The sequence below is a fragment of the Stenella coeruleoalba genome (genome assembly GCF_951394435.1).
Source record: "Stenella coeruleoalba genome assembly, chromosome: 3".
Taxonomy (NCBI): domain Eukaryota; kingdom Metazoa; phylum Chordata; class Mammalia; order Artiodactyla; family Delphinidae; genus Stenella; species Stenella coeruleoalba.
Genome location: NC_137148.1, coordinates 94,746,879 through 94,771,769, shown reverse-complemented (window position 1 = coordinate 94,771,769; position 24,891 = coordinate 94,746,879). Strand labels below are relative to the sequence as shown.

General features: G+C 38.7%; 1 protein-coding gene across 1 annotated transcript in view; it reads right to left on the bottom strand.

Annotated features, from left to right (window-relative positions):
- The window catches only part of LVRN (laeverin), a gene marked incomplete at its 3' end in the record, with an annotated part of 78,885 nt that overhangs the window by 26,572 nt on the left and 27,422 nt on the right, over positions 1-24,891 (bottom strand). The window contains exons 4-6 of the mRNA XM_079918635.1: positions 18,470-18,596; positions 11,879-12,033; positions 10,319-10,432 (exon numbers count right to left, since the gene is read on the bottom strand). Coding sequence (XP_079774761.1) covers positions 10,319-10,432; positions 11,879-12,033; positions 18,470-18,596 — 396 coding nt within the window. The remainder of the gene's footprint in view (positions 1-10,318; positions 10,433-11,878; positions 12,034-18,469; positions 18,597-24,891) is intronic.

The window sequence follows — 24,891 nt, the reverse complement described above, 5'->3', positions numbered from 1 at the left end:
TAAGTATAGATTTTACTAATTTAACACCCAAGAGCTCTTGAGAGTGTGCACTATTGACCCATAACACAATGAAGAAAATAGCAAAAATAAAAAACACCCATAAGCCCACACCCTACATAACTCCCATTAGAATGTTGTTAGTCCAGCTCTTTCCAATTTCTTTTCCTGTCTATTTATTTATTCTCATATTTGTAAAAACAACCTTTTTTATTTACTTATTATAGTATTCATTGAGAAATTTTGCTGTCTTATCTTTGTAACTATTCCTAATAATGGCCACTGCATTGTAAGTGAAATAAACATAACTTGGAAAGAAATAAACCAAATCTTAATCATGTTTATCACAGGGTGGTCAAATCACAGATGATTTTCTTCTTTTCAAAGTACTGCAGATATAACTTTTGCAAAAGCAAAACATTAAAATAAATAAATACACAGCTGCAAAATACCCCATAACGTCGATGGACCATAGTTGACAACCATTTCCCTATTAGTTAGGCATTTAAGTTGCTTCAAGTTTTGTTTTGTTTTGTTTGCAGTTATAAAAAATGTATTAATGAACACTTTTGTACATATAGCATTTTCCATATTTTGTGGGGGTTTTCTCTCTCAGAATGGATTGTCTGTCTCTCTTCTGCCTGCCTGGTATAAGGTTTTACATAATCTTCTTGGTTTCATCAGAATCACACAAGATAACTGTGACTAATGAGACAAACACCTCTTCCTCAACATCCCTCAGGTTTTTCTACTCTGGGCCTCCCATAAGGTGATGCTCATCCCAGCCTGTTCCACCCCTGAAGGGAAACTCTATGTAAAAAGTGATACCAGCATTTTAAAAAACATTATCTAGCTACTGCATACAGTGATTGGATAAAGCAATTCTAGACACTCACCATTACTTTCTTCCTGCAAGCTGTGAGATCCCAGAGAACAAAACCTGTTTCTATTAAATCTACTATTATCTTAAGAAATATAACAGTATTTATGATAATAAATTTGTGTGGAATATCAATGTGGTTAAAAGCACAGGCTTTGGAGTGAGCTGCCTGGATTTGAATCCTACCGCAGCCTCTTAGGAGTTGTGTGACTCATAAAAGGCAACAAACTTCATCACTCTGAAACTCAGTTTCACCTCCGAAAATGCAGGAAGCAACACTGTCCTCACTGGATTATTATCAGGTCTAAATTAATTTACATAAAATTTTTAGCACTGTGACTGGCAAGTAGAGTATGCTCAATAAGGGTTAACCACTACTGTGATTATATTATTATTATTATTTCTTCAGAGTTGTTTGGAGGCTTGAGTCAGATAATGTACACAATACTCTATAAGCACATAATGAGTGCTTAGTAAAATGGTGGCTGTCACAACAGTGCCTGTTAGATACTCAATAACCTATTGAATGACTGTATAAAACTTATTTTACAGATGAGGAATGAAAGCTCAGAAATGTTCAGCTACTTGCCTCAGCTTACAGTGATCATAAAAGCATAGCGAGATCTGACAGGCTGCAAGGCCCTCATGTGCCCTTTCCCCTCCACCGAGACTGCTGCTTCCTTAGACCAGGCAGAAGAAGGACGGAAAAACATCAGTGAGTAGCAATGTCAGAGCTGGAACTTCAGAGATCAAGAAACCAATTGGAATGTTCTGAATCCTTGACCATGACCCATTCATCTCGTACTTTAATAATTTTCAGCTGAAATTAGACCAGTTAGAAAAAATGGAAATCTGTATCTGCATATGGTTCTGTGATGCTCTTTACTCAATTTCAGTCTAATGACTAGATTAAAAGGAAGCCAAAGATTTGATCTCTCAAAGATCATTGAAACAGGGCCTTAAGCTTTTAAAAAACAAAGCTCATGGCAATTTTCTCAAGCTCCAGGATCTGACACTCCTCTGGCAAGGGTTATATTTCACTCATCTCAACATGGGATTGAGAAATGTACACTCAGAAAAGAGTAATTAAGAATCAATGATAAGGGCACATTGGTTCAAGATGGCAGAGTAGAAGGATGTGCTCTCACTCCCTCTTGCAAGAGCACCAGAATCACAACTAACTGCTGAACAATCATCGACAGAAAGACACAGGAACTCACCAAAAAAGATACCCCACATCCAAAGACAAAGGAGAAGCCACAATGAGATGGTAGGAGGGGCGCAATCACAATAAAATCAAATCCCATAACTACTGGGTGGGTGACTCACAAACTGGAGAACACTTATACCACAGAAGTCCACACACTGGAGTGAAGGTTCTGAGCCCCATGTAAGGCTTCCCAACCTGGGGGTCCAGCAACGGGAGGAGCAATTCCTAGAGAATCAGACTTTGAAGCCTAGCAGAATTTGATTGCAGGACTTCGACAGGACTGGGGGAAACAGAGACTCCACTCTTGGAAGGCACACACAAAGTAGTGTGTGCACCGGGACCCAGGGGAAGGAGCTGTGACCCCATAGGAGACTGAACCAGACCTACCTGCTAGTGTTGGAGGGTCTCCTGCAGAGGCGGGGGGTGGCTGTGTTTTACCGTGAGGCCAAGGACACTGGTGACAGAGATTCTGGGAAATACTCCTTGGTGTGAGCCCTCCCAGAGTCCGCCATCAGCCCCACCAAAAAGCTGGGTAGGCTGCAGTATTGGGTTGCCTCAGGCCAAACAACCAACAGGGAGAGAACCCAGCCTGACCCATCAGCAGACAAGCTGATTAAAGTTTTGCTGAGCTCTGCCCACCAGAGCAACAGCCAGCTCTACCCACCACCAGTCCCTCCCATCAGGAAACTTGCTCAAGCCTCTTAGATAGCCTCATCCACCTGAGGGCAGACAGCAGAAGCAAGAAGAACTACAATCCTGCAGCATGTGGAATGAAAAACACATTCACAGAAAGAGAGACAAGATGAAAAGGCAGAGAGCTATGTACCAGATGAAGGAACAAGATAAAACCCCAGAAAAACAACTAAATAAAGTGGAGATAGGCAACCTTCCAGAAAAAGAATTCAGAATAATGAGAGTGAAGATGATCTAGGACCTCAGAAAAAGAATGGAGGCAAGGATGGAGAAGATGCAAGAAATGTTTAATGAAGACCTAGAAGGATTAAAGAACAAACAAACAGAGATGAACAATACAATAACTGAAATGAAAAATACACTGGAAAGAATCAATATTCAACAGAATAACTGAGGCAGAAGAACGGATAAGTGACCTGGAAGACAGAATGGTGGAACTCACTGCTGCAGAACAGAATAAAGAAAAAAGAATGAAAAGAAATGAAGACAGCCTAACAGACCTCTGGGACAACATTAAACATAACAACATTCACATTATAGGGGTCCCAGAAGGAGAAGAGAGACAGAAAGGACCCAACAAAATATTTGAAGAGATTATAGTCCCAAACTTCCCTAACATGGGAAAGGAAATAGCCACCCAAGTCCAGGAAGTGCAGAGAGTCCCATACAGGATAAACCCAAGGAAAAACACACCGAGACACATAGTAATCAAATTGGTAAAAACTAAAGACAAAGAAAAACTATTGAAAGCAGCAAGGGAAAAATGACAAATAACATACAAGGGAACTCCCATAAGGTTAACAGCTGATTTCTCAGTAGAAACTCTACAAGCCAGAAGGGAGTGGCATGACACATTTAAAGTGATGAAAGGGAAGAACCTACAACCAAAATTACTCTACCCAGCAAGGATCTCATTCAGATTCAATGGAGAAATCAAAAGTTTTACAGAAAAGCAAAAACTAAGAGAATTAACCACCACCAAAGCAGCTGTAAAACAAATGCTAAAGGAACTTCTCTAAGTGGGAAACACAAGACAAGAAAAGGACCTAGAAAAACAAACCCAAAACAATTAAGAAAATGGTAATAGGAACATACATATCAATAATTACCTTAAACGTGAATGGATTAAATGCTCCAACCAAAGGCCACAGGCTTGCTGAATGGATACAAACACAAGACCCATATATAAGCTGTCTACAGAGATCCACTTCAGACCTAGGGACACATACAGACTGAAAGTGAGGGGATGCAAAAAGATATTCCATGCAAATGGAAATCAAATGAGAGCTGGAGTAGCAATATTCATATCAGATAAAATAGACTTCAAAATAAAGATGTTACAAGAGACAAGGAAGGACACTACGTAATGATCAAGGGATCAATCCAAGAATAAGATGTAACAATTATAAATATATATGCTCCCAAAATAGGAGCACCTAAATACATAAGGCAACTGCTAAAAACTATAAAAGAGGAAATTGACAGTAACACAATAATAGTGGGGGACTTTAACACCTCACTTACACCAATGGACAGATCATCCAAACAGAAAATTACTAAGGAAACACAAGTTTTAAGTGACAATAGACCAGGTAGATTTAATTCATATTTATAGGACATTCCATCCAAAAAGAGCAGATAACACTTTAATGGAACATTCTACAGGATACATCACATCTTGGGTCACAAATCAAGCCTTGGTAAATTTAAGAAATTGAAATCATATCAAGTTTCTTTTCCGACCACAATACTATGAGACTAGATATCAATTACAGGAAAAAATCTGTAAAAAATAAAAACACATGGAGGCTAAAAAATACATTACTTAATAACCAAGAGATCACTGAAGAAATCAAAGAGGAAATCAAAAAATACCTAGAAACAAATGACAATGGAAACACGATGACCCAAAACCTATAGGATGCAGCAAAAGCAGTTCTAAGAGGGAAGTTTATATCAATACAAGGCTACTTCAATTAACAAGAAAAATCTCAAATAAACAATCTAACCTTACATCTAAAAGGAACTAGAGAAAGAAGAACAAACAAAACCCAAAGTTAGTAGAAGGAAAGAAATCATAAAGATCAGAGCAGAAATAAATGAAATAGAAAAAAGAGCAAAGATCAATAAAACTAAAAAGCTGGTTCTTTGAGAAGATAAACAAAATTGATAAGCCATAGCCAGACTCATCAAGAAAAAGGGGGAGAGGACTCAAATCAATAAAGTTAGAAATGAAAAAGGAAAAGTTACAACAGACACCTCAGAAATACAAAGCACCAAAAGAGACTACTACAAGAAGCTCTATGTCAATAAAATGGACAACCTGGAAGAAATGGATAAATTCTTAGAAAGGTATAACCTTCCAAGACTGAACCAGGAAGAAATAGAAAATATGAACAGACCAATCACAAGTAATGAAATTGAAACTGTGATTAAAAATCTTCCAACAAACAAAAGCCCAGGACCAGATGGCTTCACAGGTGAATTCTATGAAACATTTAGAGAAGAGCTAACCCATCCTTCTCAAACCCTTCCAAAAAATTGTAGAGGAAGGAACACTCCCAAACTCATTCTATGAGGCCACCATCACCTTGATACCAAAACCAGAAAAAGATACTACAAAAAAAGAAAATTACAGACCAATATCACTGATGAATATAGATGCAAAAATCCTCAATAAAATACTAGCAAACAAAATCCAACAACACATTAAAAGGATCATACCCCATGATCAAGTGGGATTTATCCTAGGGATGCAAGGATTCTTCAATATACGCACATCAATCAATGTGATACACCATATTAACAAACTGAAGAATAAAAACCATATGATCATCTCAATGGATGCAGAAAAAGCTTTTGAAAAAATTCAACACCCATTTATGGTAAAAACTCTTCAGAAAGTGGGCATAGAGGGAACCTACCTCAACATAATAAAGGCCATATATGACAAGCCCACAGCAAACATCATTCCCAATGGTGAAAAACTGACAGTATTTCCTCTAAGATCAGGAACAAGACAAAGATGTCCACTCTCACCACTATTATTCAACATAGTTTTGGAAGTCCTAGCCACGGCAATCAGAGAAGAAGAAGAAATAAAAGGAATCCAAACTGGAAAGGAAGATGTAAAACTGTCACTGTTTCAAATGACATGATACTATACACAGAGAGTCCCAAAGATGCCACCAGAAAACTACTAGAGCTAATCAATGAATTTGGTAAAGTTGCAGGATACAAAATTAATGCACAGAAATCTCTTGCATTCCTATACACTAATGATGAAAAATCTGAGAGAAATTAAGGAAACATTCCCATTACCACTGCAACAAAAAGAATAAAACACCTAGGAATAAACCTACCTAGGCAGAGAAAAACCTGTATGCAGAAAACTATAAGACACTGATGAAAGAAATCAACGATGATACAAACAGATGGAGAGATATACCATGTTCCTGGATTGGAAGAATCAATATTGTGAAAATGACTATACTACCCAAAGCAATCAACAGAGTCAATGCAATCCCTATCAAATTACCAATGGCATTTTTTACAGAACTAGAACAAAAAATCTTAAAATTTTTATGGAGACACAAAAGGTCCCGAATAGCAAAGGCAGTCTTGAGGGAAAAAAACAGAGCTGGAGGAATCAGACTTCCTGACTTCAGACTATACTACAAAGCTACAGTCATCAAGACAATATGGTACTGGCACAAAAACAGAGATATAGATCAATGGAACAGGATAGAAAGCTCAGAGATAAACCCACGCACCTACGGTCAACTAACCTGTGACAAAGGAGGCAAGTATATACAGTGGAGAAAAGACAGTCTCTTCAATAAGTTGTGCTGGGAAAACTGGACAGCTACATGTAAAAGAATGAAATTAGAACACTCCCTAACACCATACACAAAAATAAACTTAAAATGGATTAGAGACTTAAATTTAAGACTGGACACTATAAAACTCTTAGAGGAAAACATAGGAATAACACTCTTTGACATAAATTCCAGCAAGATCTTTTTTGATCCACCTCCTAGAGTAATGGAAATAAAAACAAAAATAAACAAATGGGACCTACTGAAACTTAAAAGCTTTTGCACAGCAAAGGAAACTACAAACAAGATGAAAAGACAGCTTTCAGAATGGGAGAAAATATTTGCAAATGAATCAATGGACGAAGGATCAATTTCTAAAATATATAAACAGCTCATGCAGCTCAATATTAAAAAAAAAACAACCCAATCCAAAAATGGGCAGAAGACCTAAATAGACATTTCTCCAAAGAAGACATAGCAGATGGCCAAGAAGCACATGAAAAGTTGCTCAACATCACTAATTATTAGAGAAATGCAAATCAAAACTGCAATGAGGAGCTTCCCTGGTGGCTCAGTTGTTGAGAGTCCACCTGCCAATGCAGGGGACGTGGGTTCGTGCCCTGGTCCGGCAGATTCCACATGCCGCGGAGTGGCTAGGTCCATGAGCCATGGCCGCTGAGCCTGCGCGTCCGGAGCCTGTGCTCCGCAATGGGAGAGGCCACAACAGTGAGAGGCCCACGTACCGCCAAAAAAAAAAATTACAATGAGGTACCACCTCACACCAGTTAGAATGGGCATAATCAGAAAATCTACAAACAACAAATGATGGAGAGGGTGTAGAGAAAAGGGAACCCTCTTGCACTGTTGGTGGGAATGTAAATTGATACAGCCACTATGGAGAACAGTATGGAGGTTCCTTAAAAAACTAAAAATAGAATTTCCATATGACCCAGCAATCCCACTACTGGGCATATACCCAGAGAAAACCACAATTGAAAAAGACACATGCACCCTAATGTTCATTGCAGCACTCTTTACAATAGCCAGGTCATGGAAGCGACCTAAATGCCCATCGACAGATGAATGGATAAAGAAGATGTGGTACATATATGCAATGGAATATTACTCAGCCATTAAAAGGAATGAAATTGGGTCATTTGTAGAGACGTGGATGAATCTAGAGACTGTCATACGGAGTGAAGTAAGTCAGAAAGAGAAAAACAAATATCGTATATTAACGTATATATGTGGAACCTAGAAAAATGGTACAGATGAACTGGTTTTCAGGGCAGAAACTGAAACAGAAATGCAGAGAACAAACGTATGGACACCCAGGGGGGAAAGTGGCAGGGGTGGAGGTGGTGGTGTGATGAATTGGGAGATTGGGATTGACATGTATACACTAATATGTATAAAATGGATAACTAATAAGAATATGCTGTATAAAAACAAATAAAATAAAACAAAAAAATATAGAATCAATGATAAAAAGAAATAACTAAATGGTAAAAGAGAGGATAAGCTTACCATCTTAGCTTCAAAAACATTAGTAATATGTTTTCATCACTGTTTCCAGATATGGTAATCTCAGCCATTTTAGTTGCATTAAGAGGTAACTGATTGATATTGATAGTATAGGCTATTCAATTAAGGACACACAGGGTGAATCTAATTGTTTTATGGGAATACAATTTCTTTCCATATTGACTCTCAGCACAGAGTTAATTTGGAATACAACCAAATGCTTTCAAAAACAGTTATAGATGACACTAACCATGTGTAGATGCTACCTTATAAAAGAGAGATATAAACAATTTTGTAGGTATAGAGTATACGGAAAGGACTATTGAAGACAACTGAGATTTACTGTATGTGTATAAAGTTTATGTATATGCAAAGAGTCATATAATGAACATATACACACACACCATGAACTCCTTGAGAACGAGAACACTCCCAGGTGTTTTCTCTGCAGAGCACAGAGGTTAAAGGCATGGGCTTTGCGGTTAGAGAAACCTGGAACTGACTCTCATCTCTGACCTTTAATAACTGTGAGACCTTGAATAACTTACCTAATGCTTCTATGCCTCAGTTTCCTCAATAGAAAATAGAAAAAAATAACAACTATACTCATATGATTATTTTGAAGATTGAGTAAGATGATATATGTATAGAACTTACACTACCAGGCAGATAAATCCTAAGTACTCAGTGAATGGTAAATACAGTATTATTGTTATTATCCTCATTATCCTCATCTTCAGACTAGACCCAGGTAACTGGAATGTAATCACAGTTCTGCCTCAATCAGGCAAATGACCTTGGGCGAGTCAATTAACTTTTCAATACTTCATTCTGCTGATCTATATAATGATGCCCAATCCAGGGGAGGAAGAGCAGAGGTACTGCAGAATGGCTGGACTATGTGATGGTGGGCATTTTATAGGATGTTTGCATAGGGCAGAGTGGGTGGCATGGAACTGGGGCAGTAAGAGGCTGCTACATCAGTGCTTCCCAGAAAGTACAATTTCACTAACAGGTAAAAAAGGATTTTTTTTTTTTTAAGTTTCTGTGGCACCAAGAGAGGTCTGTCAACTTTTTATTCTGCCAACCTTTTAATCAACAAAAACCAAATATCTACCTACCATCTCCCTCCTTTCATAAGAGGGAAAATTTACAACCAATATAATAGAAAGAACACAATCTTAGACTCTCCATCAAAGTGAATAAATTTAGCCTGTAAAGAAGATCTGGCCAGTGGAGATCAGCATTTCAAATGGCAATATACTCTGAATGAGCGAGGGTAGGGAAGGGAGGAAAGAGGCCAAAAATTGAGCCTTGGAAACACTTGGGAGGGGAGATGAGAGAAAGGCCAGCAAAGAGCAGCAGAAACAGCAGCTCTGAGCATCAGAGGGATGGCAGGAGGCAGGAACAGAGGGGGAGAAAGGACCCCTGGCTTGGAGTGAAAAAGTGAGGTCTGTGTCAAAAGATGGTATTAAATTTAAACACTTAAACACCTAAATCAAATAAAATCAATTTGGCTTTATCATGCGATTCTGAAAGCACTCTCTAATTACTCTAAATAAAATATTAGAACCATAACTTACAGTTGAAATAATCAGATTTGCCCATCCATAAGTTTATTTTTCCATATTACTATTTACTCAAAACAGCAAAAGAATATCAGCTATAATAGATACAATATCAGCTATTAGTATTATATGTAATATCAGCTATATTATATGTAACATAATATTTATAGTATATAACATAGCATATTCTTATCATTAAAGCCATAGACTACTGATTACAAGTGCTTTAAAATTTAGTCTAGGTAGAAATAAATGAAAATAACCTAAAATCTAATAGTAGGGAAATATTACATATATACACCTTATAAGGTGATATGATAAAATATTAGGCAACCCTTAAAAATCTTGTTTTCAAAAATGATTTAATGATTTGTGAAAATGCTCTTGATATAGTATGAAGTAGAAAGGGTATTACACATTTTTGTGTAATTGTCTTTTAGGAATATTTATAATAATAAAAGTCTGGAAAAAGAAAACATACCAAAAAGATAAAATTGATCAACTCTGGTATTACAGATAATTTAATATTCCTTATATTTTTCTGTATTTTACAAACTTTCCACAATAAACATGCATTACTTTTATAATTAAGGGAAAAAAATTATAATTAACTTAACAAACTACTTACCCTTGGGAGTTTCGGATTGAAGTCGTTAATTACTCCAAACTCAAAATAAGATGCAAAACCTTCATTGAGCCAGATATTGTTCCACCAATTCATGGTAACCAAGTTTCCAAACCACTTTTAGAGTTGGGAAAAAAAAATTCTTAAATTCAATTTAAGAAAAATTTATTGTAATTGCATGTGAAATAAATGTAAGGTCAAAGACAAAATTAAATGCATTTTGCTATCAGTGATAAACTTGAAAACAGGACTCCAAAATGACGCTGTTTTAACATGAAGAGATGTCAGTCATGCATTTCTTCTAAAATAATCATTTCACATTCAATGACTGAAAGCAATTTTTGTTTTAAAATTGTGATGTTAAAAAATAAGGTAAGCTAGAGTAGCAGTTCTTAAATTGTCCATTTTGCCCCAAAGTTAAGTTAAAGCAGAAGTCCTGAAAGTTTACTTAGCACCTACTAATTACAGAATCTTATACCTCTAAACAGACTACATTAGGATCTTGCTGTAAGCAATGACTGTGCTTTCAGGACATGATTTGATGTGCACCATGTAAAAATCACTCAAGTATTCATATGTTCTGCAAAGTGGTACAGCTATAATTATTTTCTATTTGAGCTTACCAGAAAGAAACTGTCAAACAGATGATAAATAGAATCAGGAAAGAAAAACACAATAATTTCCAAAACCAACAAATCCACGTCCTGGTATTTAGCCAAATTCTTATATAACAGCTGTGATGAACTAATAGCAGCCTGTATTCCAAAACAATGTGTCATTTAGGCTATAATAAAAAATGACACTTTGGGTGACTGATCAAAACTTGTGAAAGCATGTGTTGACTGTGTAACAGGGTGTTATTCAATCCCAGTAAATCACTCTTCTCCAAAACTGCTTAGGAGTCCATATAACAAAAAGATAACAATATCATAGTTTAGATGACGTCTTTCTTGACAAACTTGATTTATAAAGGTCAAAATGCAGATGTGAGAATCTCCATCAAAACAAATAACTAAACTTCAAAAATCACAGCATAAAAGCATATAGATCTAATGAAATAAACCCTGCTTACATCACCTTCGGGGATGCAGCTCAAGGATTAATTACTGCTCACCTCACTGACACTAGTATATTGACTATAATCCTTTAACTTGTAACTTCTCTCAAAAAAAAAAGTTTGTAATAATCTGCTAATGAAATGTGGATATCTTCCAGTGACTTTTTTGAATATCTCTATTTTAAGATGGAATGGAAAGCAAATAATCATAGCTCTGCTTGGCTTACTATTCCTGAAGAGAACTTTGTGGAACACAGTTACTCTTTGGATATAAATATATGACCTGCGAATGTTCTTTAAGTTCTCATCACTGTGATTTATCACCAATAGTTCAAATCCACCCAGGATCTGATTACACAGATCCTTCCTTGTTTTCTTTCAGTGACCCACTTTTCAAATAATTTTTAAAATTTGGTGTACAGCAGGGTTTGGGGGGGTCGCTACTTTTGGTACAGCAGCTGGAGAATATTTTCATGTGAAATAAGAAAGAACGTTTTACCACGTGCCTGATGTCCAATCTCGTGGGAGACAATATAGGAGATCACAGTCTTTTTTTCTGTTAGTTTATCATTTGGTTGCAGCAACAATAATGACTCATCAAACATCAACAGTCCCCAGTTTTCCATTGCACGGTTGTCAAAAGTAGGCAAAGCAATTATATCTAAGTGGATTTAAATGGAGGGAAAAATGAAATCATCTCTTCCTCAAAATTTGAGACTTCCAGATACAAACATCTCAAAATGAAATCATAAAATTACTGAAAGAAAAATGCAAGTAAATATTTATAATTTAAGGGGAAAGAAGGCTTTAAAGACATACCAAAGACAGAGCCAGAAAATAAACTGTTTTGACTATATGAAAATTAAATACTTTTGACAAAGGACCTATATTCAAAATATACAAAGAACCCTTGAAACTCAACAATAAGAAAATAACTTTACAAAATTAGCAAAAGATCTAAATAGACACTTCATTAAAGAGATACAAATGGCAAATAAACAGATGAAAACATGCTCAACATCATATGTCATTAGGAATTTTCAAATTAAAATGACAATGAGATACCATGACATACCAATTCAAAACAAAACACCAAATGCTGGAGAAGATGTGGAACAACAAAGACTCTCATTCATTGCTGGTGGGAATGCAAAATGGTACAGCCACTTCAGAAGACAATTTGGCAGTTTCTTGTAAGGCTAAACATAGGCTGACTATACAGTCTAGCAACTGAGATCCTAGGTATTTACCCAAATGAGTCACAAACTTATGTCAGAAACATGCACATGAATATTTATAGCAGTCTTATTCATAACTGCCCAAACTTGGAAGCAATCAAGATGTCTTTTAATAGGTGAATGGATAAAGAAACTGTAGTACAGCCATACAACAGAGTACTATTCAGTGATAAAAAGAAATGAGCTGGGCTTCCCTGGTGGCGCAGTGGTTGAGAGTCCGCCTGCCAATGCAGGGGACACGGGTTCGTGCCCCGGTCTGGGAAGATCCCACATGCCGCGGAGCAGCTGGGCCAGTGAGCCATGGCCACTGAGCCTGCGCGTCCGGAGCCTGTGCTCCACAACGGGAGAAGCCACAGCAGTGAGAGGCCCGCGTACCGCAAAAAGAAAAAAAAAAAAAAAGAGCTATCAAGCTATGAAAGGACACGGAGAAAACTTAAATGCATGTCACTAAGTGAAAGGAGCCAGTCTGAAAAAGCCACACATGGTATGATTCCAGTTAGTATATAACAGTATGGAAAAGGCAAAACTATAGAGACAGTAAAAGATCAGTAGTTATCAGGGACTTGGGGAAAAGAGGGAGAATGAATAGGTAGAGCACAGGGGATTTTTTATGACAGTGAAACTATCTGTATGATACTGTAATGGTAGAGACCTGTCATTACTATATACATTTGTCAAAACTCACAGAACTGTACAACACAAAGAGTAAACTCTAATGTAAACTATGGACTTTAGTTAATAAAAATGTATCAATACAGGTTCATCAATTGTAATTTTTAAAAAAGCCACACCAATGTCAGACGTTAACAATAGGAGAAACTGGGGTTGGGGACAAGGGGAGGGAGAGGAGGTATATGAGGACTCTCTACACCTTGGGCACAATTTTTCTGTAAACCTAAAACTGCTCTAAAAAATAAAGTCTATTTAAAATCAAATTTTTTTTTTTTTTTTTTTTTTTTTTTTTGGTACACGGGCCTCTCACTGTTGTGGCCTCTCCCGTTGCGGAGCACAGGCTCCAGACGCACAGGCTCAGCGGCCATGGCTCACGGGCCCAGCCGCTCCGCGGCATGTGGGATCTTCCCAGACCGGGGCACGAACCCGTGTCCCCCGCATCGGCAGGTGGACTCTCAACCACTGGGCCACCAGGGAAGCCCTATTCCTTTGATTTTTTTCAACCATTTAAAATTGTAAAAACCAATCTTAGCTCATGGACCATACAAAAATAGGCGGTGGGCCAGATTTGATTGCTTGCCTGTGCCTAATTTAGATTATTATTAATAACTCGCATTCTGATTTCCAGACTGGCAGCATCAGCACCACCAGGGAGCTTATCAGAAATAAAAATTCTGGGACCAACCCCAGACCTACTGAATCAGAAACTCTGGGGTCAGGAGCAGCAATCTGTGGTTTAACCAGCCTTGCAAGTGATTCCAGTGCATGGTAACATTTGGGAACAGCTGACTTACATCTTCCTCTGTGCTCCTTCTCAACTCAACCTTTGGCTTATTCTTCCAGAGATTCACCACTATCCTGAACTTGGTGTTTATCATTCCATTGTTTAAGAAAAACCAAGGGAATATATATATTGTTGCTAATATTATATATAATATTGCCTAAATATTATATTGTTTAGGTTTCTTTTGTTTTTAAACTTTAGAAAGAGTGTTTCATTTTCATTGCTGGATAGTTTCCCGTTGTGTGAATGAACCACACTGTATCTATCCATTCTCCTATCGGTGACCATTTTGGTTGCTTTCAGTTTGGGGCTAATATGAAAAGTGTGGCTATGAACATTCTTGCACATGTCTTCTGGCACATATATGCCCAACTTCCTCTTGGGGTATATCTAGCAATGGAATTACTGAGTCTTAAGGTATTCTAATGATCAACATTGTAAGATAACAAATAAGTTTCAAAGTTGTAACAACTGATACTCCCTTCAACAATGTCACTTTCTATTGGCATTTGTCAGAATGCCTACTCTTTGACAACTGAATGGTATGAAATGGTGCCTCACTGTGGCCTTGGATATTCATTTCTCAGATTGCTTAATGAGGCTAAGTATCACTCCATAAGTTTATCAGTCATATCTATTTCCTTTTCTGTAAAACATCTATTCATATATCTTTTACTTGTTTTTTTATATTGTATTTTTCTTATTTATTTGTAGGTGTTCTTTATATATTTGGGCTACTCCCATTACCAGTTATCAATCCTTTTTCTTTTAAGAGTTTTTTTTTACCCAGTACGTTATCTCATACTTAGCAATTTGTTGCTTTTGCTTTTAACATGTAGAATCTATCTCCCTAACTGAGCTACTTGAACAGAGAGCCTCAGCCATCTACTTCTGCATTCACAGAGCACCTAGGAAAGTAACAGGTGATTCTCATTTACTCAGTAGCTTCTAATTGATTATGGTCATTATTTCATTGCTTTATGATTTCTATTGTACTTGAGTTTTACTACTACAAAAATACAGATCATGCTGGGATGTACAATACATATCATTAGCCTGATATACTTACAAGTTAAGAGTAAAATAAAAACTTAAAAGGGAAGTTGCCATTTTAAAAGTTTGCAAATCTCAAATGCCCATATTTATTCCTAAAAGCATCATGATGCCACTTTTTCTTTCAAAACTTACAACAACCCAAACAGCCAACTCTATCATCTCTGTAATATTTTGATATTTCAGTCCACTTCTGACTTTAAACAGAGTGAATTAAAATGATAGCAACACCAGAAAAAAAAAATGTTGTTCTAAAGACGAAAACTCTAATTTGAAAAGATACATGCACCCCAATGTTCATAGCAGCACTATTCACAATAGTCAAGACATGGATACAACCTAAATATCCATCAACAGATGAATGTGTGTATGTGTGTGTGTGTGTGTGTGTGTGTGTGTGTGTGTGTGTATATATATACACATAATGAAATATTACTCATCCATAAAAAAATGAAATAATGCCATTTGCAGCAATATGATGGACCTAGAGATTGTCATACTAAGCGAAGTAAGTCTGACAGAGAAAGACAACTGTCATATATGGGGAATCTAAAATATTGATACAAATGAACTTATTTTAAAAACAGAAATAGACTCACAGACAGAAAACAAACTTATGGTTACCAAAGGGGTAAGGGGGAAAGGGGTAAATTAGGAATTTGGGGTAAACAGATACACACTGCTATATATAAAATAGATATAGAACAAGGACCTACTGTATAGCACAGGGAACTATATTCAGTATCTTATAATAACCTATAATGGAAAAGAATCTGAAAAAGAATAGATATGTATCTAACTGAATCACTTTGCTGTACACCTGAAACATTGTAAATCAACTATACTTAAATAAAAAAAGCAGAAAGAAAGAAAAAAATGCTATTCTATGTAATAGATATATACACATCGTTTAGATTCTGAGGCTTAGAATTCAACTGAGCAAGCCTCAAGAAGGTAAGCTAAAAGAACACCATGGAAGAAATAAATAAAAAGGCTTTTCACCTGACTCACTGAGAGTAAAGGGTAAGGAGTATGTGGGAAATGCTGATAGGGAAGGTTTGGCTTTCTTGCTTTTTTTGTGTGTTTGTTTGTTCTTGTTTTTAAATGACTCAACCAAAAGTTAAAGTAATTAGGAAACATTAGTTTATCTTTCTCTTAAAGATCCAGTAATAGAGAAACTCCTTATTTTATTTATTTTTAATTTTTTTTTTTTTTGTGGTACACGGGCCTCTCACTGTTGTGGCCTCTCCCACTGCGGAGCACAGGCTCTGGACGCACAGGCTCAGCGGCCATGGCTCACGGGTGCAGCTACTCCGCAGCATGTGGGATCTTCCCGGACTGGGGCACGAACCCGTGTCCCCTGCATCGGCAGGCGGACTATCAATCACTGTGCCACCAGCGAAGCCTGAAACTCCTTATTTTAATCATCTATCAAAATGCGGTTTTGACTAAGCACAACCTGCATGTGTGCTCACAGAGCAACATTGGCTGAGATGCCATGAAAGATACAAAAAAAGTGCCAATATAACCCTGACTTCCAAGAGTTGGTAATCTAGCCACAATTTACATGGAATTACTGAACTCATTGCATGTAGTTATTCCTCCGCCCCCCCCCCCCAAAAAAATGTTTACTGTTTACCACTCTGAGAGAAGCACTGTCATAGGCTCTGAGAGTACTTAAAAAAGGGCAGTCAAGATCCTGACCCGCAACTTGCCCTCGACCTACTGGGGGAGATGATTAAGATCTATTAGGTCAAGAGCTTGAATGCAGGGGTGCACAGGATGCTGTGGAAGCATGAGAGATGGAGTCAGGGAAAACTTCATGGAGGAGGGGGCACTGAGTTGAGAAATGTAAGAATCAACCTGTTGGGTAAAAGGTATGGCAGGATGTGCAAACTGCATGTGCAAGAGCCTGAAGGAGAGGAGAGGAAGATGAAAGTGTAGGAGAGGATAGAGATGGTGTTAGAGCATCCCTCCTACTCTGAGAAACTGTGAAAAGCCCCAAGAGGTTGGCAAAAGATGCGCTGTTACAAAGACAGGGTGTGGAATTTGGACTTTATCTTCAAATGGGAAGCCACAGAGAGGTTTTAGAGGATAGTAACATGATCAGATTTTGCTTTGGAAAAATCCCTCTGGCCTCAGTGTGGAATATGGATTGGAGGAGACAAGAGCGAAAGTGGTGAAACTAAGTGAGAGCTGTTGTGGTCAACTGTTGGTGATGTAAACTAGGGAGAATGAGGGGGATGGGAAGAAATGGATGGATGTGGAGATAATAAGGAGGTGACTAACTGGATGGAGGAGATGCTTTGACAGAACAGGATATCAAGAATAACTCTGGACTTCTCCTTATCTAAATAAAGACAAATGGAAATTTGCTTGCCTAGACAAGGGTTATCTTGAGATCTTCCAGCCACAGAAGTGCCAGAACTTGGTCTCCATGCCCAGATTCCTGCCGCCTCCAACTTTCTAAATGACGGGTATCTCCTCTGGGATCCGTGAGGGGGCCAAGGCTAGTCCCCATTCCTTCACTCCCCATCCCTCCTCAGCAGAAGGCTTGAGCTGCAGAGCCCCTGGCTTCCCAGTGTTCAAGTGGCTTGAGCTCCCCAATTTTTACTCCCCACTTTCCTTCTACTATATGCCAGTAAAGGCCAAACATACTTTTCCCCAAGACTTCAACTAACTAACCTGTCAGAGGAACAAAACACACTTACATGATACCCTTAATTTTGATAGAAAAAACATGGAACAACTTTCTGAGCTGAGTGGCTCACATAATTTTAAGGACATTCCATACAGATCTATGAGGAATAAAATGTTTACATATTCCTTCGAGGATCATATTATGTTCACACATGATCCCAATTTTATACAACAAAAATTCACAGATGGGACCCCCAGGTCCTAATCCAATGACTCACAGCTAGAGAATATTTTTTGAAAAACCAACAAAACCTTACTAAAGTGAACTGGAGTAACTCACACAAGCGGCTAAAAGGATGCAGAACACTGCATTGCACACTCACGTTATGAGAGGAAAGGACAGAATGCAAGAGAGAAGACAGGGTCTGGAGGATGTAAGTTGCCAGTGAGTATCCAGGAGGGATCTAAAGCCAGGTAGCTCTCCGAGCACTTACTGGGCACATGGAACGATGCAGAGAAAGAACAGACAGGCCCCTGTGTGTTTAGGAAGGTGTAGGACATAATGATGGGAAGCCAGCGGGGCTAACTCCGAAACAGCAAAAATAGCAAAGTGCCAATGGGTCCTTGGAGGCCCGTCTAGGTACCTTTTGATCTCAACCCAGGGCCCCCATAATAGGAAATCAAATACATTGTAAGGGAAGATGCCTCACCTGTTTTTGGAAGAGGGTAACTAATATTAAATAAATCCTCCAGAAAAGAGAAGATGGGACCTGTGATGTTCAAAGCAAAGTCTGCATTTCCAGCTGCGATGGCTTCTTTCCGGGCCCAGATGCGTATCTAAACAGAAACAATTAAGCAGTGATTAGGAAAAGCAGTAGTGATTTTTGGAAAGTGGCAGCCTGCTTGCTCCAGTTCCCTGATGCTCTGAAGCCAAAGGCTTATCTTTTCAGAGGAAGCTGCATAATAAAACGTTTGAATGTGTCCACACAATGAGAAAAGCCCAGAAGGCTATTCACTAAGTTGAGAACAGTGGTTCCTCAGAAAGTGTGCTATTTCACTCTTTTGCAATAACATGTAAAATTTTGTAGTTCAAAAATAATCCTGGGAGAGACAAGGGGAAGATGGCGGAAGAGTAAGAGGCGGAGATCACCTTCCTCCACACTGATACACCAGAAATACATCTACACGTGGAACAACTCCTACAGAACGCCTACTGAACGCTGGCAGAAGACCTCAGACCTTCCAAAAGGCAAGAAACCCCCCACGTACCCGGGTAGGGCAAAAGAAAAAAGAATAAACAGAGACAAAAGGATAGGGATGAGACCTGCACCAGTGGGAGGGAGGTGTGAAGGAGGAAAGGTTTCCACACACTAGGAAGCCCCTTCATGGGAGGAGACTGCAGGTGGCGGACGGGGGAGAGCTTCGGAGCCACGGAGGAGAGCACAGCAACAGGGGTGCAGAGGGCAAAGCGGAGAAATTCCTGCACAGAGGAGCAGGGCCGACAGGCACTCACCAGCCCGAGAGGCTTGTCTGCTCACCCGCCGGGGCGGGCGGGGCTGGGAGCTGAGGCTTGGACTTCGGTCTGAGCGCAGGGAGAGGACTGGGGTTGGCGGTGTGAACACAGCCTGCAGGGGGTTAGTGCACCACGGCTGGCCAGGAGGGAGGGAGTCCAGGGGAAAAGTCTGGACCTGCCGAAGAGGCAAGAGAATTTTTCTTCCCTCTTTGTTTCCTGGTGCGCGAGGAGAGGGGATTAAGAGCACTGCTTAAAGGAGCTCCAGAGACTGGCGCAAGCCGTGGCTAAAAGCGCGGACCCAGAGATGGGCATGAGACGCTAAGGCTGCTGCTGCCGCCACCAAGAAGCCTGTGTGCGAGCACAGGTCACTGTCCACACTCTGCTTCCGGGGAGCCTGTGCAGCCCGCCACTGCCAGGGTCCCGGGATCCAGGGACAACTTCCCAGGAGAACACACGGCACACTGGTGCAACATCATGCTGGCCTCTGCCACCGCAGGCCCGCCCCGCACTCCATGCCCCTCCCTTCCCACGGCCTGAGTGAGCCAGAGCTCCTGAAGCAGCTGCTCCTTTAACCCTGTCCTGTCTGAGCGAAGAACAGATGCCCTCCGGCGACCTACACGCAGAGGCGGGGCCGGATCCAAAGCTGAGCCCCTGGGAGCTGTGAGAACAAAGAAGAGAAAGGTAAATCTCTCCCAGCAGCCTCAGGAGCAGCGGACTAAAGCTTCACAATCAACTTGATGTACCCTGCATCTGTGGAATATGTGAATAGACAACGAATCATCCCAAATTGAGGAGGTGGACTTTGAGAGCAAGATTTATGATTTTTCCCCCTTTTCCTCTTCTTGTGAGTGTGTATGTGTATCCTTCTGTGTGAGATTTTGTCTGTATAGCTTTGCTTCCACCATTTGTCCTAGGGTTCTATCCGTCCGTTTTTTTTTTTGAATTTTTTTCTTAATAATTATTTTTTATTTTAATAAATTTATTATATTTTATCTTACTTTATTTTATTTTACTTTATCTTCTTTCTTTATTTCTTTTTTTCCTTCCTTCCTTCATTCCTTCCTTCCTTCCGCCCTCCCTCCCTTCCTCCTTTCTTTCTACTTCTACAAATTCTTTCTTTCTACTTTTTCTCCCTTTTATTCTGAGCCGTGTGGATGAAAGGTTCTTTGTGCTACAGCCAAGAGTCAGTGCTGTGCCTCTGAGGTGGGAGAGCCAACTTCAGGACACTGGTCCACAAGAGACCTCCCAGCTCCACATAATATCAAACGGCGAAAATCTCCCAGACATCTCCATCTCAACACTAGCAGCCAGCTTCACTCAACAAGCAGCAAGCTACAGTGCTGGACACCCCGTGCCAAACAACTAGCAAGACAGGAACACAACCCCACCCATTAGCAGAGAGGCTGCCTAAAATCATAATAAGTCCACAGACACCCCAAAACACACCACCAGATGTGGACCTGCCCACCAGAAAGACAAGATCCAGCCTCATCCACCAGAACACAGGCACTAGTCCCCTCCACCAGGAAGCCTACACAACCCACTGAACCAACCTTAGCCACTGGGGACAGACACCAAAAACAATGGGAAATACGAACCTGCAGCCTGCAAAAAGGAGACCACAAACACAGTAAGATAAGCAAAATGAGAAGAAAGAAAAACACACAGCAGATGAAGGAGCAAGATAAAAACCCACCAGACCTAACAAATGAAGAGGAAATAGGTAGTCTACCTGAAAAAGAATTCAGAATAATGATAGTAAAGATGATCCAAAATCTTGGAAATAGAATAGACAAAATGCAAGAAACATTTAACAAGGACCTAGAAGAATTAAAGATGAAACAAACAACAACGAACAACACAATAAATGAAATTAAAACTACTCTAGATGGGATCAATATCAGAATAACTGAGGCAGAAGAACGGATAAGTGACCTGGAAGATAAAATACTGGAAATAACTACTGCAGAGCAGAATAAAGAAAAAGGAATTGAAAAAACTGAGGACAGTCTCAGAGACCTCTGGGTCAACATTAAATGCACCAACATTTGAATTATAGGGGGTCCAGAAGAAGAAGAGAAAAAGAAAGGGACTGAGAAAATATTTGAAGAGTTTATAGTTGAAAACTTCCCTAATATGGGAAAGAAAATACTTAATCAAGTCCAGGAAGCACAGAGACTCCCATACAGGATAAATCCAAGGAGAAATACGCCAAGACACATATTATTCAAACCGTCAAAAATTAAATACAAGGAAAACGTATTAAAAGCAGCAAGGGAAAAACAACAAATAACACACAAGGGAATCCCCATAAGGTTAACAGCTGATCTTTCAGCAGAAACTCTGCAAGCCAGAAGGGACTGGCAGGACATATTTAAAGTGATGAAGGAGAAAAACCTGCAACCAAGATTACTCTACCCAGCAAGGATCTCGTTCAGATTTGATGGAGAAATTAAAACCTTTACAGACAAGCAAAAGCTGAGAGAGGTCAGCACCACCAAACCAGCTGTACAACAAATGCTAAAGGAACCTCTCTAGGCAAGAAACAAAAGACAAGTAAAAGACCTACAATAACGAACCCAAAACAATTAAGAAAATGGGAATAGGAACATATATATCAATATTTACCTTAAATGTAAATTGACTAACTGCTCCCACCAAAAGACACAGATTGGCTGAATGGATACAAAAACAAGACCCATATATATGCTGTCTACAAGAGACCCACTTCAGACCTAGAGACACATACAGATTGAAAGTAAGGGGATGGAAAAAGCTATCCATGCAAATGGAAACCAAAAGAAAGCTGGAGTAGCAATTCTCACATGAGACAAAATAGACTTTAAAATAAAGACTATTAGAAGAGACAAAGAAGGACACTACATAATGATCAAGGGATCGATCCAAGAAGAAGATATAACAGTTGTAAATATTTATGCACCCAACATAGAAGCACCTCAATACAAAAGGCATATGCTAACAGCCATAAAAGGGGAAATCGACAGTAAGACAATCATAGTAGGGGACTTTAACACCCCACTTTCACCAATGAACAGATCATCCAAAATGAAAATAAATAAGGAAACACATTTAATGATATATTAAATAAGATGGACTTAATTGATATTTATAGGACATTCCACCCAAAAACAATAGAACACACTTTCTTCTCAAGTGCTCATGGAACATTCTCCAGGGTAGATCATATCTTGGGTCACAAATCAAGCCTTGGTAAATTTAAGAAAATTGAAATTTTATCAAGTATCTTTTCCGACCACAACGCTATGAAATTAGATATCAATTACAGGAAAAGATCTGTAAAAAATACAAACACATGGAGGCTAAACAATACACTACTTAATAACGAAGTGATCACTGAAGAAATCAAAGAGGAAATAAAAAAATACCTAGAAACAAATGACAATAGAGACACGATGACCCAAAACCTATGGGATGCAGCAAAAGCAGTTCTAAGAGGGAAGTTTATAGCAATCCAACCCTACCTTAAGAAAGAGGAAACATCTCGAATAAACAACCTAACCTTGCACCTAAAGCAATTAGAGAAAGAAGAACAAAAAACCCCAAAGTTAGCGGAAGGAAAGAACTCATAAAGATGAGATCAGAAATAAATGAAAAAGAAGTGAAGGAAATGCTAGCAAAGATCAATAAAACTAAAAGCTGGTTCTTTGAGAAGATAAACAAAATTGATAAACCATTAGCCAGACTCATCAAGAAAAAAAGGGAGAAGACTCAAATCAATAGACTTAGAAATGAAAAAGGAGAAGTAACAACTGACACTGCAGGAATACAAAAGATCATGAGAGATTACTACAAACAACTCTATGCCAATAAAATGGACAACCTGGAAGAAATGGACAAATTCTTAGAAATGCACAACCTGCCAAGACTGAATCAGGAAGAAATAGAAAATATGAACAGACCAATCACAAGCACTGAAATTGAAACTGTGATTAAAAATCTTCCAACAAACAAAAGCCCAGGACCAGATGGCTTCACAGGCAAATTCTATCAAACATTTAGAGAAGAGCTAACACCTATCCTTCTCAAACTCTTCCAAAACATAGCAGAGGGAGTAACACTCCCAAACTCATTCTACGAGGCCACCATCACCTTGATACCAAAACCAGACAAAGATGTCACAAAGAAAGAAAACTACAGGCCAATATCACTGATGAACATAGATGCAAATATCCTCAACAAAATACTAGCAAACAGAATCCAACAGCACATTAAAAGGATCATACACCATGATCAAGTGGGGTTTATTCCAGGAATGTAAGGATTCTTCAATATATGCAAATCAATCAATGTGATAAACCATATTAACAAATTGAAGGAGAAAAACCATATGATCATCTCAATAGATGCAGAAAAAGCTTTTGAAAAAATTCAACACCGATTTATGATAAAAACCCTGCAGAAAGTAGGCATAGAGGGAACTTTCCTCAACATAATAAAGGCCATATATGACAAACCCACAGCCAACATCGTCCTCAACGGTGAAAAACTGAAAGCATTTCCACTAAGATCAGGAGCAAGACAAAGTTGCCCACTCTCACCACTATTATTCAACATAGTTTTGGAAGTTTTAGCCACAGCAATCAAAGAAGAAAAGGAAATAAAAGGAATCCAAATCGGAAAAGAAGAAGGAAAGCTGTCACTGTTTGCAGATGACATGATATTATACATAGAGAATCCTAAAGATGCTACCAGAAAACTACTAGAGCTAATCTATGAATTTGGTAAAGTGGCAGGATACAAAATTAATGCATAGAAATCTCTGGCATTCCTATACACTAATGATGAAAAATCTGAAAGTGAAATCAAGAAAACACTCCCATTTACCACTGCAACAAAAAGAATAAAATATCTAGGAATAAACCTACCTAAGGAGACAAAAGACCTGTATGCAGAAAATTATAAGACACTGATGAAAGAAATTAAAGATGATACAAATAGATGGAGAGATATACCATGTTCTTGGATCGTAAGAATCAACATTGTGAAAATGACTCTATTGCCCAAAGCAATCTACAGATTCAACGCCATCCCTATCAAACTACCACTGGCATTTTTCACAGAACTAGAACAAAAAATGTCACAATTTGTATGGAAACACAAAAGGCCCTGAATAGCCAAAGCAATCTTGAGAACGAAAAACGGAGCTGGAGTAATCAGGCTCCCTGACTTCAGACTATACTACAAAGCTACAGTCATCAAGACAGTATGGTACTGGCACAAAAACAGAAAAATAGATCAATGGAACAGGATAGAAAGCCCAGAGATAAACCCACACACATATGGTCACCTTATCTTTGATAAAGCAGGCAGGAATGTACAGTGGAGAAAGGACAGCCTCTTCAATAAGTGGTGCTGGGAAAACTGGACAGGTACATGTAAAAGTATGAGATTAGATCACTCCCTAACACCATACACAAAAATAAGCTCAAAATGGATTAAAGACTTAAATGTAAGGCCAGAAACTATAAAACTCTTAGAGGAAAACATAGGCAGAACACTCTATGACATAAATCACAGCAAGATCCTTTTTGTCCCACCTCCTAGAGAAATGGAAATAAAAACAAAAATAAACAAATG